At 50.9% G+C, this 16594-nt stretch overlaps 1 protein-coding gene across 2 annotated transcripts; it reads right to left on the minus strand.

Moving 5' to 3' along the window:
* Positions 1 to 2847: 2847 nt before the first annotated feature.
* Positions 2848 to 12950, minus strand: LOC144732172 (uncharacterized). Of its 2 annotated transcripts, none has more exons than XM_078613518.1 (6): positions 12825 to 12950; positions 10474 to 10603; positions 8547 to 8615; positions 7501 to 7564; positions 6589 to 6671; positions 2848 to 4278 (listed from the first exon to the last, which is right to left on the minus strand). In XM_078613518.1, the coding sequence occupies exons 1-5, from the start codon at positions 12886 to 12888 to the stop codon at positions 6603 to 6605; spliced, it is 396 nt and encodes a 131-aa protein (XP_078469644.1). In that variant the 5' UTR covers positions 12889 to 12950; the 3' UTR covers positions 2848 to 4278; positions 6589 to 6602. The 2 variants fall into 2 exon arrangements, with proteins under 2 accessions (XP_078469644.1, XP_078469645.1); XM_078613519.1 differs by having other exon boundaries at positions 2848 to 4281; positions 6588 to 6671.
* Positions 12951 to 16594: the final 3644 nt, after the last annotated feature.

The following is a 16594-nucleotide window of genomic DNA, read 5'->3' on the forward strand; positions in this document are numbered from 1 at the left end:
TGTAGTGTATAGTAGTGTATAGTAGTGTATAGTAGTGTATAGTGTAGTGTATATAGTAGTGTATAGTGTAGTGTATAGTGTAGTGTATAGTAGTGTATAGTGTAGTGTATAGTAGTGTATAGTAGTGTATAGTGTAGTGTATAGTGTAGTGTATATAGTAGTGTATAGTGTAGTGTATAGTAGTGTATAGTAGTGTATAGTGTAGTGTATAGTGTAGTGTATAGTGTAGTGTATAGTGTAGTGTATAGTGTAGTATACTAGTACAGCACACCGGTGTGTTGCAGAGCCAGGCCACAACATTGACAAACTGAGTACGACGTTTCGCCAGTAATTACAACCAGCTTCATCAGGCGAAAGCCAGATTTGTGGAGAAGTCCACGTTTCGTTCCTTGTATAGAGGAGTAGATGTGGTGACCACGCTTCTGCGCTCTTGGGGATGCTCGCAAAATGTGCGTTGGTTCATTATGAGACCTCTAAGAAAAGTTGGCGACATAAGGCGGAGGATTTGGAAGGCACACGAAATGAAACGATGGCTGTGCGTGGACACCGCGACAATGTTTGGGCTCTCGGCGCGGCCCCCCTGAGTTTGGTTCAGCTCGGGGGGGGGTCCATCCAGAGGCGGGTTGCCCTCAAGGTGCTCAACACCGGCACGGGACCCGTCATCACCATCATCACCACCATCTTCACCATCATCAGCATCATCATCACCATCATCATCACCGTCATCGTCATCATCACCATTATCATCATCATTACCATCACCACCATCACCACCATCATCACCATCATCACCATCATCATCATTACCATCATCATCATCACCATCATCATCACCATCATCACCATCACCATCATTACCATCATCACCATCTTCACCATCATCACCATCATCATCATCATTACCATCACCACCATCATCATCATCATCACCGTCATCGTCATCACCATCATCGTCATCATTACCATCATCATCATCACCATCATCATCACAGTCATCATCACCATCACCACCATCATCACCATCATCATCATCACCATCACCACCATCATCACCATCATCATCACCGTCATAATCACCATCATCACCATCATCACCGTCATCGTCATCATTACCATCACCATCATCATCACCGTCATCGTCATCACCATCATCACCATCATCATCACCATCATCATCACCATCATCATCACCATCATCATCACCATCATCGTCATCACCATCATCACCGTCATCGTCATCATTACCATCATCACCATCATCATCATCACCATCATCACCATCATCACCACATCATTATCACCATCATCACCGTCATCGTCATCATCACCATCATCGTCATCATCACCATCATCACCATCATCACCATCATCATCACCGTCATCACCATCATCACCGTCATCGTCATCATTACCATCACCAGCATCATCACCATCATCACCGTCATCGTCATCATCACCATTATCGTCATCATCACCATCATCACCATCATCACCGTCATCACCATCATCATCACCATCATCACCATCATCACCATCATCACCGTCATCATTACCATCATCACCATCATCACCGTCATCATCACAATCATCGTCATCACCATCACCACTATCATCATCACCACCGTCATCATCATCATCATCACCGTCATCATCATCATCACCATCATCATCACCGTCATCGTCATCATCATCATCACCATCATCATCACCACCATCATCATCATCGTCATCATTACCATCACCATCATCACCATCACCATCATCACCATCACCGTGATCGTCATCATTACCATCACCGTCATCATCATCACCGTCATCGTCATCATCACCGTCATCATCACCACCATCATCATCATCATCACCGTCATCACTGTCATCGGCATCATCACCGTCATCATCACCATCACCGTCATCGGTGGACCAAGTAACTCGCCTCACGTGGTGTGCGACCCCTCAACAACAATAGACTACGCCCATGGGCGGAGTTGTGGGGTGGAGGGGGGCAATGCCCCCCCGTGCCCCCCTAAACTGCACACCTTTATTAATTTATTTTCAGTAGTTTACAATAAGGGAGGGGTGGAAGTTGTATTATTATTATATGAACCCGCCATTCCTAACGCGAGGGACAACGCGAACCGGGACCCAACTGCACTGCCATGCCGCTGTGTTTTACACATAGAGAGTGATGCAACTTATGCCACCGCATTTTTCGTGTTCAAGTTCACTTACGAAATGATTACACAAACCCCCTGCCACTACCCCCCCACCCGGTCCCCGATAAAAATAGAAGTCAAACTCTGCCGATGAATACGACGCAAATCCTGATGCTGCTTTCTGGCTCTAAATCAGTGGCCGTTCTTCATAACCTGGTGGGGGGGGGGGGGCATCACGCTGCGCCCCCTGGGGATGCGAGACGCCCTTTCTGGGGGTGCGAGACACGGACAGACTCGTTTTTTTTAGAAGGTCAATAATCTAAAACACAAATCGAGCACGGGCACGTCAGTACAAACTTACTTTGTTTTCACCAAACCTACGTCTCTATTCACATTGTACTTGATTTGTTTACGATTGAGAGCCCATGGGGTGGAGTAGAGGTCAAGAATCACGTCTCTAAATGTTCGCGTTGCAGCTCTCTATCTCGTCTCAACGAGAGCATCGTGGGGGGTGTGGGGAGGGGTGTTTGAGGAAGGGAGGGGGAGTGGTTGTCGTGACTGTACTTAGTAGGAATGTGGAATTTCCACGACTGATTCAGGACCGTTCACAGAGAAGAGGCCTCAACGTAGCCCAGTGCTCGCTTGAGGTTCAGTCTTTACGACGAGACGATCGATCGAGTTCCAGTAAACATGGTTGGTATGAAAACAAAAAGACCAACATTTATTTAACTCGTAATTGTACAGCACGCTAAGCACACAACACAGTAGCGATCACACAAGCGGGGAAATGTACAATTGTTCACAACGCGACACACCCTCAGGCAAGCACCCTCCTGAGCGCGTGTCGCGAGACTCGGTGAGGCTTTCCTGGGAAATTGATCACGAATCATTATTATGAGAAGAATGGAGCGGTGACGCAATGGTTAGCGCACCGTCCTCTGAACCTAGTGACCTGACCTTCATCGCCAGCCACGGTCAACATAAATGGCAGGCGATGTCCGAATCGGCCCCCTTCACCAGCCTGCACTGACCAGCACGGTGAAGTATGGTCATACAACCCCCATTATAGATACGGCTCGGGTAGGCCTTCGTCCAGCAGTACGTTGACAAAGGATCTGCTGATTATGGTTTGTGTTATTATCACGAACGACACTCACGGTGCTGAGACGCGGTCGGTTTGGCGTTATTACCCAATGACGCATCCCACGTGACGCTCTCCTGGCGGCACGATGAGGGCCTAGCAGACGAGCAATCAGCGGCTCTCACAGCAAGCAGTGCACCACCTTGTGCGGGGCAGCAGTCTCAGAAGATGACGTTACAGAGACGCTTCTGAAGTCTCCGCAACAGGCCTCACCGTCCACACGCATGGACCACATCCGCAGTGCCCTGCTGCAGAAATTGCCGAATTAAGCCACAAACCACGTTTGTCGTGGTGGTGGTGGTGGTGAGCATTGTTTGCGAGGCCGCTGGAGATCGAGATGAAGCCAATCAGCTCGTCATCAACTCGCCACACTCGCACCGAAGGTGAGCCGTGGCTGTGAAGAACGAACGCCAGTTCCAGGTGCAATCGAACCGTGGGAGTCGAACCCGCGTCCTCAGTGGTCCTGGATCAGAGTCCCTGGCGGAGCTCAGCCACCTATGGCCGCGTTCCCTCGTGGACACCCGCCCCCAACCTCCTTCCCGGCATGCAACACGTAACTCCGTCACAATCGCGCTCCAGAATCCCATCTGGATTTCGTGGTGGTTCCGCACTGACCCCACTCACCAACCCCCCACACACATTTTTGAATATTATAACAACGTAAAACAACCTAAACAACACAGAACACGAATCTAATTATACGATGTGCGTGGGCTAGATTGGGTATTCATGAAAAGAACGGGGTTTTGTAACGGATGCACCAGGGATTCCCAAAATTAGCTCGGTGTTGCGGTACTGGGGTCAGGATACCCACCGAATGTCTGTACCTTTACGTTTTTCGCAAAACCTTAAAGAAAAGAACCCCGCCACAAAGAAAAAGGAATGAAGATCCGAAGCCGGCGGTCTCTCTCTGCCCCTCGGCGGTCACTTTCCACCCTTCCTCATCGTCTTCATCAGCCAAACCTCCACTTCCAATCCCCTCTCCTGCCGGGAAAACAACAACAACAACAATTATTACCACCGTCATCGTTGCCTTCAGATGGTTGTTGGCTTCAACGCCTTTGACCCAAAACGTCGTCCTTTGATTAAATTCCGTCACGAGCTGTATTGGTCAGAATTTCATATCAATGCTTTGCCGCAGTGCAGCTAATGACTCGTCACGCGGCCTCAACGCGACAATTCGTCGTGAGGAAGCTTCGAGTAAACGTCGGTGAGATCTGGGCCATTGGAATCGCCCAGGAAAGTGCAGTAGGGAGAGAGGTGACATCGTAGGCGCAGTCTGACTTATATACAGGGTGCTTCAAAAAGATGTGAACACTTCCGAGAATTTGCAACAACACCACGAGAAATGGGCTGCCTCCGGGCTCTGGAGACCACTTGGAGATGATTCCAGGCACGCGTGTAGTAACTACTACACGTGTAGTAGCTACTACACGTGTAGTAGCTACTACACGTGTAGTAGCTACTACATGTGTGATGAAGGCTACTACACATGTAGTAGCTACTACATGTGTGATGAAGGCTACTACACATGTAGTACCCAATGACATGTAGTAGCTACTACACGTGTAGTAGCTACTACACGCGTGATGAAGGCTACTACACATGTAGTACCCAATGACATGTAGTAGCTACTACACGTGTAGTAGCTACTACACGTGTAGTAGCTACTACACGCGTGATGAAGGCTACTACACATGTAGTAGCTACTACATGTGTGATGAAGGCTACTACACATGTAGTACCCAATGACATGTAGTAGCTACTACACGTGTAGTAGCTACTACATGTGTGATGAAGGCTACTACACATGTAGTACCCAATGACATGTAGTAGCTACTACACGTGTAGTAGCTACTACACGCGTGATGAAGGCTACTACACATGTAGTACCCAATGACATGTAGTAGCTACTACACGTGTAGTAGCTACTACCCGCGTGATGAAGGCTACTACACATGTAGTACCCAATGACATGTAGTAGCTACTACACGTGTAGTAGCTACTACATGTGTGATGAAGGCTACTACACATGTAGTACCCAATGACATGTAGTAGCTTCTACACGTGTAGTAGCTACTACATGTGTGATTAAGGCTACTACACATGTAGTAGCTACTACATGTGTGATGAAGGCTACTACACATGTAGTACCCAATGATATGTAGTAGCTACTACACGTGTAGTAGCTACTACATGTGCGATGAAGGCTACTACACATGTAGTACCCAATGACATGTAGTAGCTACTACACGTGTAGTAGCTACTACATGCGTGATGAAGGCTACTACACATGTAGTAGCTACTACATGTGTGATGAAGGCTACTACACATGTAGTACCCAATGACATGTAGTAGCTACTACACGTGTAGTAGCTACTACACGCGTGATGAAGGCTACTACACATGTAGTACCCAATGACATGTAGTAGCTACTACACGTGTAGTAGCTACTACACGCGTGATGAAGGCTACTACACATGTAGTACCCAATGACATGTAGTAGCTACTACACGTGTAGTAGCTACTACACGCGTGATGAAGGCTACTACACATGTAGTACCCAATGACATGTAGTAGCTACTACACGTGTAGTAGCTACTACATGTGTGATGAAGGCTACTACACATGTAGTAGCTACTACATGCGTGATGAAGGCTACTACACATGTAGTACCCAATGACATGTAGTAGCTACTACACGTGTAGTAGCTACTACATGTGCGATGAAGGCTACTACACATGTAGTAGCTACTCTGTAGTAGCTACTTCAGATACGGGCCCCGCGCTAAACTCTTTCAAGCTATCAATTCCGGTTCAGTAATTCTGCACTTGCTCTATTACTACAGTACTATGCCGCCTTCAACTTTTATGAACGACTGGGTGTTTAAGGTTAGCGATTTGTCGTATTATCCGGCTGTATAGAAAATGAAAAAAATACAATTACTTTGCTAAGCAAGTTAGATATTTTAGAAATTTCTGTTTTAATATGTACGTGGTTTTATTTATTTATTTATTTCGGGCCCCTTTCTGACAACATGAAGCTACAGGCCCCGCACTAGCTGAGTGCGGCGCTGGGGCCAGTCGGAGTGAGTCGATGACGGGTCTATGGACACCGCGCGCTGCGCCGCGTGCAGTGTCCATGGCGACGTCTGCGTGGCGAGACGCGTCGCCTGTTTTCGTGATCATCGCGCTCACGGCGCTCGAGAAAAACACAAACAACGCAGGGATGGAGCGAGTGGGCCCCCCCCCTCACCGCGCCCCCCCGCCCCCCGTGTCCCTCCCCTCGAGATACCTGGGGCGGTGAGCTCAGCCGGCACGCGGTTGCCGTCTCCTCCCATCGCCCCTCCTGTGCTGACTCCGCTTCCTATGGTGGCGCTTCATGGGCACAACGACCACCACCACCATTACAGTCACATCTTTAGACCACCACCACCACCAACACCACCAGCACCACCAGCACCATCAACACCACCAGCACCACCACCACCACAGTCACATCGTTCGTTAGACCACCGCCAACAACACCACCAACACCATGGTCACTACCACCAACACCACCAATACCACCACCAAAACCACTATTACCACCAGCACCACCAACACCATCAACACCATCACCACCACCATCATCAATACCACCAACACCATCGCCAACACCAATACCACCACCATCACCACCAACACCACCAACGCCACCAACACCACCAACGCCACCAACACCACCATCGTCAACACCACCATCGTCAGCACCACCAGCACCACCACCAAACAAAGCAAACAACAAAGATCCCCCGTATAGCTTGTAACAGACTGTTGGGACAAGTGCTGTCAGCAAGCACCTATGAAGGCCGGCACGGCACACGAGGGGGTGGGTGGCCAGCACCACGCCCGTCTGCCTTTGTCTCCCCAGTAGTGATGTTTACACACCGCACCAGGTACTCATTTGAGGCTGAGTCGACCTAGGGGATGCCCAGCACGGTTCAGATAATCATCACCGGTGTTGGCCGTGAGTGGGAATCGAACTCGGCTCGCCAGTTTCGTATCGCAGCGCGCTAATCACTACACCACCACTCCCATCACCAACACTACCACCACCTTCACCACCACCTTCACCACCACCACCAGCACCACCACCAGCACCACCAGCACCGCCACCTGCTCTATTGCTATGCACACCTCTTGTCTCTCTATTTGCTCGTCTCACCTTCGGTTTGTATTGGCGGGTCATCGCCTCGAAGTTAGTTTCATTTCTGCACGGCTTCAGCTTTCTGCGGACACACACGTGCGTTTATAAAAACAACGTTAGACCAGCGTGGTGAAGTATGGCCAAGCAACCACAGTGGCCAAAACGTGCGGGAAGTCACCCGGCAGTGGACTGATTAGACGGGTTCGTTTTCATGATCGGCCAGGATGAATACACCGCTGGATGAAGGCCTCCCCAAGCCTCTCACGCCTTCCCGTAGCGGGCTGCGTCTCTCTTTAAGAGCCCGTATCTCTAAAGTCATCATCGTTGCTGTCTTATGGGTCATGCCTCTAAGTGATCCGGCCAAATGCACGTCTGGAAACCCGTCACCACCCGACACGGGCGAACAAGTAAAAAATGTCACGCGGTGGCCGGCACGTCAACGTGCTATTGTTGTTGTTATTGTTGTTGTTGTTCCAGCTCTCATTTATCACGGCCAAGTTTAGCAGCGATTAGATTCGCGACATTTCGCTTGAAACCGCGGCAAGCGTCTTTCACGTCGTGAAGCCGTCTCTGCCCGGCCCTCTGGTCCAACCGCGAATACGTCGCTGGGTGGTGGAGAGTTTTCAAAGCAACAAAAATCGGCGGGATCTCTGTGTTTTTAAATCCTTTATATTAAGTTCACTTGCGCGCTTGCTTGCTTGTTTACGACCGTGCAAATCTTTCGGTCGTTTTTTAACCCCCTTCCCGTGATCCAATCGAGCTGACATTTAGCACACAGACTCGTTGTGCGTGACAATTAATGTTCGTGAATTTTTTTTCTCCAAAATTTTACACTTTTTAGGACAAAAATATTATATTTAATTTTCCAATTGCTTAATGCTGGCATGCAATCATCTGACCCATATGTGGCAGCCATCTCAAGCCAGAGGACGAGAGGACTCTAGCCGCCACGCATATAAAGGATTTATAGTGAAAAACTTTGTTTTTACGTGTTAATTTTTTTCAACCCATGAATCCATGCATCTCGTGACATTGGCTGCGACACCCTCCGTGTCTGTTATTACCTGAGCAGGACTTGAACCCATTCGTCTCCCCGATACACACACCACTCTCTCCCTCTTCTGCCCCTGAACCTGTCGGGACACGCGGGCACATGGCAGTTAATTATGTAATGATCTTGCTTATTGTACTTGCTTAAGTAAAATTACTAAAACTAAAACTTGTTATTTTATGAAACTAAACTTTTTATTCTACCAGGTAAGGCCCACTGAGCTGTGTAGCTCTTTATTCAGAAGCGACCTGGCTATCACAAATGATAGCTGAACGAAGCGGCTTATCACGTGGAGATTTATAGCAGACAACTACTCTAAACGCGTGTGTCTAAGTGTGGAGGGGAAAACCGGCGGACCCGGAGAAAAATCCACGCGACCACGGGGAGAGAGACGCAAACTCCAAATATACAACAGCAGGCGTCAGGGTCGCGATCGAAACCACTACCTCCTGTATACCGGGCGAGGTAGTTAACATCTCGCCACCGCTGCGAGATCTTATTACTTATTTGTAATTGTTTACCCAGGAAATCCTCGCTCAGTCGCAAAGGCGCCCAAGTTAAAAATCGGAAGCCCTTTTGTTACGTGAGGCACAAGGCACACGCGTGACCACAGCGCCACCCTGCCGCACTGTGAGTGTGCGTGTGAGTGTGTCTGTGTGTGCGTGTGTGTCTGTGTGTGTGTGTGTGCGTGCGTGTGAGTGTGTGTCTGTGTGAGTGTGTCTGTGTGTGCGTGTGTGTCTGTGTGAGTGTGTCTGTGTGTGCGTGTGTGTCTGTGTGAGTGTGTGTGTGCGTGTGTGTCTGTGTGAGTGTGAGTGTGTCTGTGTGTGTGTCTGTGTGTGTCTGTGTGTGTGTCTGTGTGCGTGTGAGTGTCTGTGTGTGTGTGAGTGTGTGTGTGTCTGTGAGTGTGCATGTGAGTGTGTGTGTCTGTGTGTGTGAGTCTGTGTGTCTGTGTGTGTGCGTGTCTCTGTGTGTGCGTGTGTGTGTGTGTGAGTGTGTCTGTGAGTGTGCGTGTGAGTGTGTGTGTCTGTGTGTGTGAGTCTGTGTGTCTGTGTGTGTGCGTGTCTCTGTGTGTGCGTGCGTGTGTCTGTGTCTGTGTGTGTGCGTGTGAGTGTGTCTGTGAGTGTGCGTGTGAGTGTGTGTGTCTGTGTGTGTGAGTCTGTGTGTCTGTGTGTGTGCGTGTCTCTGTGTGTGCGTGTGTGTGTCTGTGTCTGCGTGTGCGTGGGGAGCCGTGGCGTAGCGGTTAGCGCTACGCTGCGCTACGAACCCGGTCACCCGAACTTGATTCCCGCTCACGGCCAAAACCAGTGACGATTATCTGAACCGCTCTTGTGCCTCCCCCTAGGTCTACTCGGCCTCAAATGAGTACCTGGTGCGGTGTGTAAACATCGCCACTGTGAGAGCCGAAGGCGGCCGGGCGTGGTGTTGTCCACCCACCCCCTCGTGTGCCGTGCCGGCCTTCATATGTGCTACTCGCTAACAGCACTTTGCCCCCAACAGTCCGTTCCAGGCTATACGGGAGGATCTTTGTCTTTGTGTCAGTTCCATCACAGTCACATTGCAGCACGCGCTCCGTTGCAACGGAAGAAGCGACATCTGAAGGGGCCCTGAAGCCGCATGAACAAAACCCGGGGCGGCAGTGTCGGTCCGTGGCTTTACCCAGTGAATGTCATTTGAGGGTCATATCGAAACGTGGGTTAATGATGCCGGAACGGTAATAGGCCTGCTCCCGTTGTCGTGCCACGTGTTTCGGTCAACACTCGCGCAGTGTTAACCAGGGCGTCCGCTGGGATTCGAAGCGTGCGCGAGCCTCTGCAGAAGCCGGCAGCGCGTCATTCGGCACGATGTCCGACGTTTCGCGCCATCGATCCGCTCAACAACACGCGGTGCAACCCCAAAAAAACACACCGGTGAGGTGAGCGTGGGATCAACTTCGTACCCACCTCGCGTAATCAATGCAGCCGATTCTTCTCAATTCTTTGATGTAACATTTCAGGTGTTTCTGTTCGAAGGGTTTTTTCTCGACAGATTTCCAGTCACAGTGACAGCCATTGTAGGCTTCGCTTTGGGGCACTGCACACGCGGACGAGGAGGAGGAGGAGCGGAGAACGATCGTCAAGCGTGCAGCCTGCAGCGTACATACTGCAGCGTGCAGCCTGCAGCGTGCAGTGTGCAGCGTGCAACGCGTGCGGTGGAAATTGCATTCCAGATGGTCACCGGTTCTATCTCCCGGCGCGGCATTTGAGACGACGGTGAAAGTTTCTTAAATAGCCCCAACCCCCACCAACCCGCCACCCGAACGCAGTCGCCACTTCACCGGGCTGGCCGAGACATCCCGGGACAGATTTCGACGACTCGAGGTGCGCGCCTGAGTTCGTGAGCAACACTCATCAATCACCGCCACCATCATCATCTCATCAATCACCGACACCACCACCGCCACCACCATCATCATATCATCATCTCACTGCCGGCAACAGCGATGCTCGATCTGGGTTCCTTTGCCCCCGGGAACCCCCCTCCCCCAATCCCCCAACTCATCTCTCCACATACGGCCAACAGAGGCAGTGAATGACAAGAATCATGAAGGCCGTTACCAATTTCTCATTTGAGGCTGAGTCGATCTCCACCGTTTTCAGAGTCGCCACTGATGTTGGCCGTGAAAGGGAACCGAACTCGAGTCGCCGAGTGCGCGGCGCGCTAACCGCTACACTAACGCTCGCAGCACGTGCACACAAAGACAAAGATCCCCCGTGTAGCCTTAACAGACTGGAGGGGCAAGTGCTGTTATCGAGCGCCTGTGGAGGCCTGCACGGCACGCGAAGGGTGTTGGTGGCCAGCACCACGCCCGGCCGCTTTTGTCTCCCTAGTAGCGATGTTCACACACCGCACCACGTTTGAGGCTGAGTCGACCTAGGGGAGGCCCAGGACCGGTTCGGATAATCGTCACCCGGTGTTGGCCGTGAACGGGAATCGAACTAGGCTCGCCGAATTTGGCTCGCCGGGTTCGTAGCGCAGCGCGCTACACGCTACACCGCCGCTCTCCACATGCAGACACACACAGTGACACACAGACAGACACACGCAGACACACACAGTGACACACACACAGACACACGCAGACACACACAGTGACACACACACAGACACACGCAGACACACACAGACACACACACAGTGACACACACACACAGACACACGCAGACACACACAGACACACACAGACACACACAGACACACACACAGTGACACACACACAGACACACACACAGTGACACACACATACACACACAGACACACACAGACACACACACACAGACACACACAGACACACACAGTGACACACACACAGACACACACACAGACACAGACGCACAGACACACAGACAGTGACACACACAGACACACACACAGTGACATCCACACACACCGCCGCTCCCCACATGCAGACACACACACAGTGACACACACACAGACCGACACATACACACACACAGACACACACACAGTGACACACACACACAGTGACACACACAGTGACACACACAGTGACACACACACAGACACACACACAGTGACACACACACAGTGACACACACAGACACACACAGTGACACACACACAGTGACACACACACAGACACACACAGTGACACACACACACAGTGACACACACACAGACACACACAGTGACACACACACAGTGACACACAGACACACACAGTGACACACACACACACAGTGACACACACACAGACACACACACAGTGACACACACACACAGTGACACACACACAGACACACACAGTGACACACACACAGTGACACACAGACACACACAGTGACACACACACACTGTGACACACACACAGACACACACAGTGACACACAGACACACACACACAGACACACACAGACACATGCAGACACACACACAGACACACACACAGACACACACAGACACACGCAGTGACATACACACAGACACACACAGACACACGCAGTGACACACACACAGACACACACACAGACACACACACCGCATGGAGAAGATTCGACGAACCTCGCTGGCGGTATGCACTCAATGGCAGGGAACAAACTCGAAACGTTTGACAATTAACATTTCGCTGCAAGCAACGGGCAGATGCACACGTCCGCATACCCCACGTGATTTGCCCATTCGCACCTGCGCGTGTGCGAACAATAATTGTGCCAAGTTTTGGAAAGGGGGGGGTAAAAACAATAATTGCGTTGTCTGCGCGCGCGCATCCACATTGACATCGATGTCTATTTACCTGTCACTGCAAGGGCAGCGATGCACAGCACTAGGATCGCGAACAGAGTCACGCCGACCGCCATGGCAAGACAGCCGCAAATCTTCGCCTCTCGTCTCGCCCTGCTGGAGCGTGTGCCGAGCGCGGCCCCGCGCCTCGATTTATAGCTGGCGAGTGCGGCGGGGGGGGGCTCGCGGATTCTTGTAACGCGCGCGGTTTATAGGAAGTCGCAGACTCGGTGATTCCCCTTGAGCCGTGTGTGTGTGCACGTGTGTGTGCGCGTGTTATGTGTGTGTTGTGTTGTGCGTCTGTCTTTGTTAGACCTTGGTACGTTCTCGCTTACAGACTTGCCCCAAACAGTCTGTTGAAAGGCCATGTACGGGGGGGGGATCTTCGTGTCTTTGTGTGTACCCCAGAGCTCCGGTTTGGCACAAGTCTGTTTTTATTGTGTGTGACAGCTGAAACAAACATTGACCAAACCCCCCCCCCACACATGTACCTAGAGAAGAGACAAAGACCCCCCGTGTATCCCACTCAGGTTGTTGGGGCAAGTGCTGTTAGCGAGGTGCTGTTCGTGCCGGCAGGGCGCACGAGGGGGTCGCGATGGTCGCTGTGTTTGTTGAACGTTGGGGACTTGGCCGGTGGGCAGCAGACGCAAGTGCAGCTCAATCGATCGTTGTGCTCGTTCCTCGAAGCTGCCGCGTCTGAACCAGTTCGGGGCACGCGCTCCACTCACCAAGCCGCAATTGACCCCGGAGCAATTGAAGCGTTGTGGTCAAACAACCCCCACAATGCCGTGCACGCGTGCGGGAGGAGGGTCATCGTCTGGTGTTTGTGTTACACGTTGACGGGCGCTCGAGATTGACAATCTGGTCAGCGCATCGTGTAGGGCTTTAACCGGGCCGAGCTTTATGGCGTTTATCCAGCTCCAAAGGTCACTGTAAACCGATGACAAGCACGATAACGTGTGTGCCTGTGCGTAGGGGTTCCCCATTCGATTGGTTTGTTGATTGCGGGCCCAAGCAAAACGTCCTCATCGTCTCCGTTGTTTTGCCGAGAACGCGGCCACGTGTCCGTTCGTGGATTGGGGGATCGCCCCGTCCCTCCTCGTCCCCCCTTGCTCGTGAACCCGGGGGACGCTCCTGGTGTCCGGTCACCCGCAGGGCCGTTCTATCGACGCCAAACGCCGGAGCATCGCACGGCGGACGCAGCAAAGTCTCGACCACCGAGGGAGCGCTCAACAGCTGTCTGTCCGAGACCACCACTGTCGTTTCAGGCGGAGAGAGAAGGTGGAAACGAATCGGACTCGGATACAATGATGTGCAACCAGTATGGGAATACGCAGGGTGCTTCAAAAAAAATGTTGACACTTACATGGGACTATCGTTTTTAATGGGAAAAGAACGGATAATGCACTAACATGATAACAAATGTCATGTTAATAGCTTCAAAAAGTCAAAGAGTCTCCAATTTCAATTTAAAGCTTTCGTGACTGCAGGGATTCATATTATTGGTTCTTTCGGTAAAGTCACATAGAAGGGAAACAATACAATAATAAAAACATAAAACAATAAATAAACATCGTGAGAATTTTATTGTTTTATATTTTTATTATTTTATTATTTCCCTTCGACGTAACTTTACCGAAAGAACCAAGAATATGAGTCTCCACTTGTTCGCCATCGTTGTCAACACGTGCCTGGAATCTTCTCCAGGTGGTCTCCAAAGCCCGGAAACACATTGGTCGTGGTGTCGTTGCAAATTTTCAGAGGTGTTCACATTTGTTTGAAGCACCCTGTGTGTATATATTCACATTTGCCAGAAGTCGCAAAACGGATTATCCCCAAATTAAGCGAATCGAGATGTGAAACCAGTGGGCAAAGCCTGGACAAAGAGCTCAATAAGAATGTGGAGAGAGCGAGGTGGGTGGGGGGGGCTCTCTATGGGGTCTACAACAGGATCCGAGATGATGATGATGGTGGTGGTGGTGGTGATGGTGGTGGTGGTGGTGATGGTGGTGATGGTGGTGATGATGATAATGATGATGGTGGTGGTGGTGGTGATGATGATAATGATGATGGTGGTGGTGGTGGTGATGATGGTGGTGGTGGTGGTGGTGATGGTGGTGGTGGTGGTGATGGTGATGGTGGTGATGGTAGTGATGATGGTGGTGGTGGTGATGGTGGTGATGGTGGTGGTGGTGATGGTGGTGGTGGTGGTGATGGTGGTGGTGGTGATGATGATGATGATGATGGTGGTGGTGATGGTGGTGGTGGTGGTGGTGGTGATGGTGGTGATGATGATGATGGTGGTGGTGATGGTGATGGTGGTGGTGGTGATGGTGATGGTGGTGATGGTGGTGGTGGTGGTGGTGGTGATGATGATGATGATGGTGGTGGTGAAGACGACGAAGCCGCCACGTGCGGCGCTGGGGAACCGACGGAGCGGTGGGGGTTGAGTGGAGCCGGGGCCGCTCCGTCCCCTCTCCTCCCGTCGTGAATCCTTGACACGAGGTAGAGGGGGGGGGGGGTACAGGTCGGCTAAATAAACAACAACAACGATGAAGAAATAAAGTTAGGGAACGATGAGTCGAGACTCTGCGTTGTGTTCTGTCCTCCGGAGAAGTGGGCGACTCCCCAACAGCTGATCACTAAGGGGGGGGGGCGGGTGTTGAAACGGTGAAATTTTATTTAAATGTCTTCTTCAGAGGGGCAGTGGGGCATCTGCAATAGCGACCAGAGCCTCACCCTCCTCGTCACAGCACCACAGCCTCAATCTCCGAGTCCTGAGGCCAGCCCTAATCTCAACTGGAGGCGCGTGCCCAGTACCGATCAGCCATTGCATTCACTGAAATAATAATAATAACAGCAGTGACAAACACACGCCTCGCTACCCCTGGCTATGAGCAGAGTGTATAGTCGTGAGCGTGGTTCACCATGGGTGAGCTCACGCGTGGTTCACCATGGGTGAGCTCACGCTCGCCCCCAACGCGTGAAGACGATCCCAGTGCGAGGTTGAAATCGTCGACGGCAGGAGGGAACCGGCCTAATGTGCCGCATGGAACTCTTTCTCCGCGGGGGCGCTCACACAAACGCGCCCGGGGTCAAGGTACAGGCCCCGATCGTTAAAATGATTCCGTTTAATATAAATGGAAGTGTTAAAGGGATCGAGAAACGAAACTGATAAGTCACCCTGTACCAAGGCCCCCAATATATTGCTATAAAATAGATTTTTGTTAATATGATTGTGGTTATGGTTGTACTTTATTAATCCCTAATCTCTGCCATTACATAGAATGAAACAATAAAGGGTAAAAAAAAACAAAGCAATGTAATGCAATACACTATTAGACATTATTGTAAAACATAAATAAAAAGTCCATCCTGTGTGTTAGTGATTTTTTAAATATTTTAGGCAGGAAATGGCAGGATATTCGTTTTCAAATTTAGATATTTTTTTCTGGGGGGGGACCCCCACACCCCCCGGAAGATTTTCTTCCCCCCAATGTTGACTCCATGGCCACGGCCTTGCCCTGTACGGAATGAAAACTCGCTTCTTTGGAGCTGCTGCTCGTGTTTAGTTCGTTGTCCTCCCCGCCGCACCTCCCGTTAGCTGGCCACGCACCGTGCCAGCAAAAAGAAGTTCACCATACGTACATGTACGTGCATGCGTACATGTACGTGCATGCGTACACAGTGACGGATTGTCGTAGTAGCAAAAGTAGCTACAAATGCTACGGGCCCCGCACTTTCAATGGCCCCGCGCTAAACGCTTTCAAGCTGTCAATTCAG

The sequence above is a fragment of the Lampetra planeri genome, chromosome 41 (assembly GCF_965212315.1).
Source record: "Lampetra planeri chromosome 41, kcLamPlan1.2.h2, whole genome shotgun sequence".
NCBI lineage: Eukaryota > Metazoa > Chordata > Hyperoartia > Petromyzontiformes > Petromyzontidae > Lampetra > Lampetra planeri.

What these genes read in the sequence shown, in the direction of transcription:
- LOC144732172 (XM_078613518.1), bottom strand. Translation starts at nt 12,888, where the DNA reads ATGGCGGTCGGCGTGACTCTGTTCGCGATCCTAGTGCTGTGCATCGCT. An exon ending in GGCTGCATTGATTACGCGAG is followed by an intron (nt 8,616 to 10,473) that starts GTGGGTACGAAG and finishes GTGTCCCGACAG; the next exon opens with GTTCAGGGGCAGAAGAGGGA. An exon ending in CCCGCCAATACAAACCGAAG is followed by an intron (nt 6,672 to 7,500) that starts GTGAGACGAGCA and finishes GTGCCCATGAAG; the next exon opens with CGCCACCATAGGAAGCGGAG.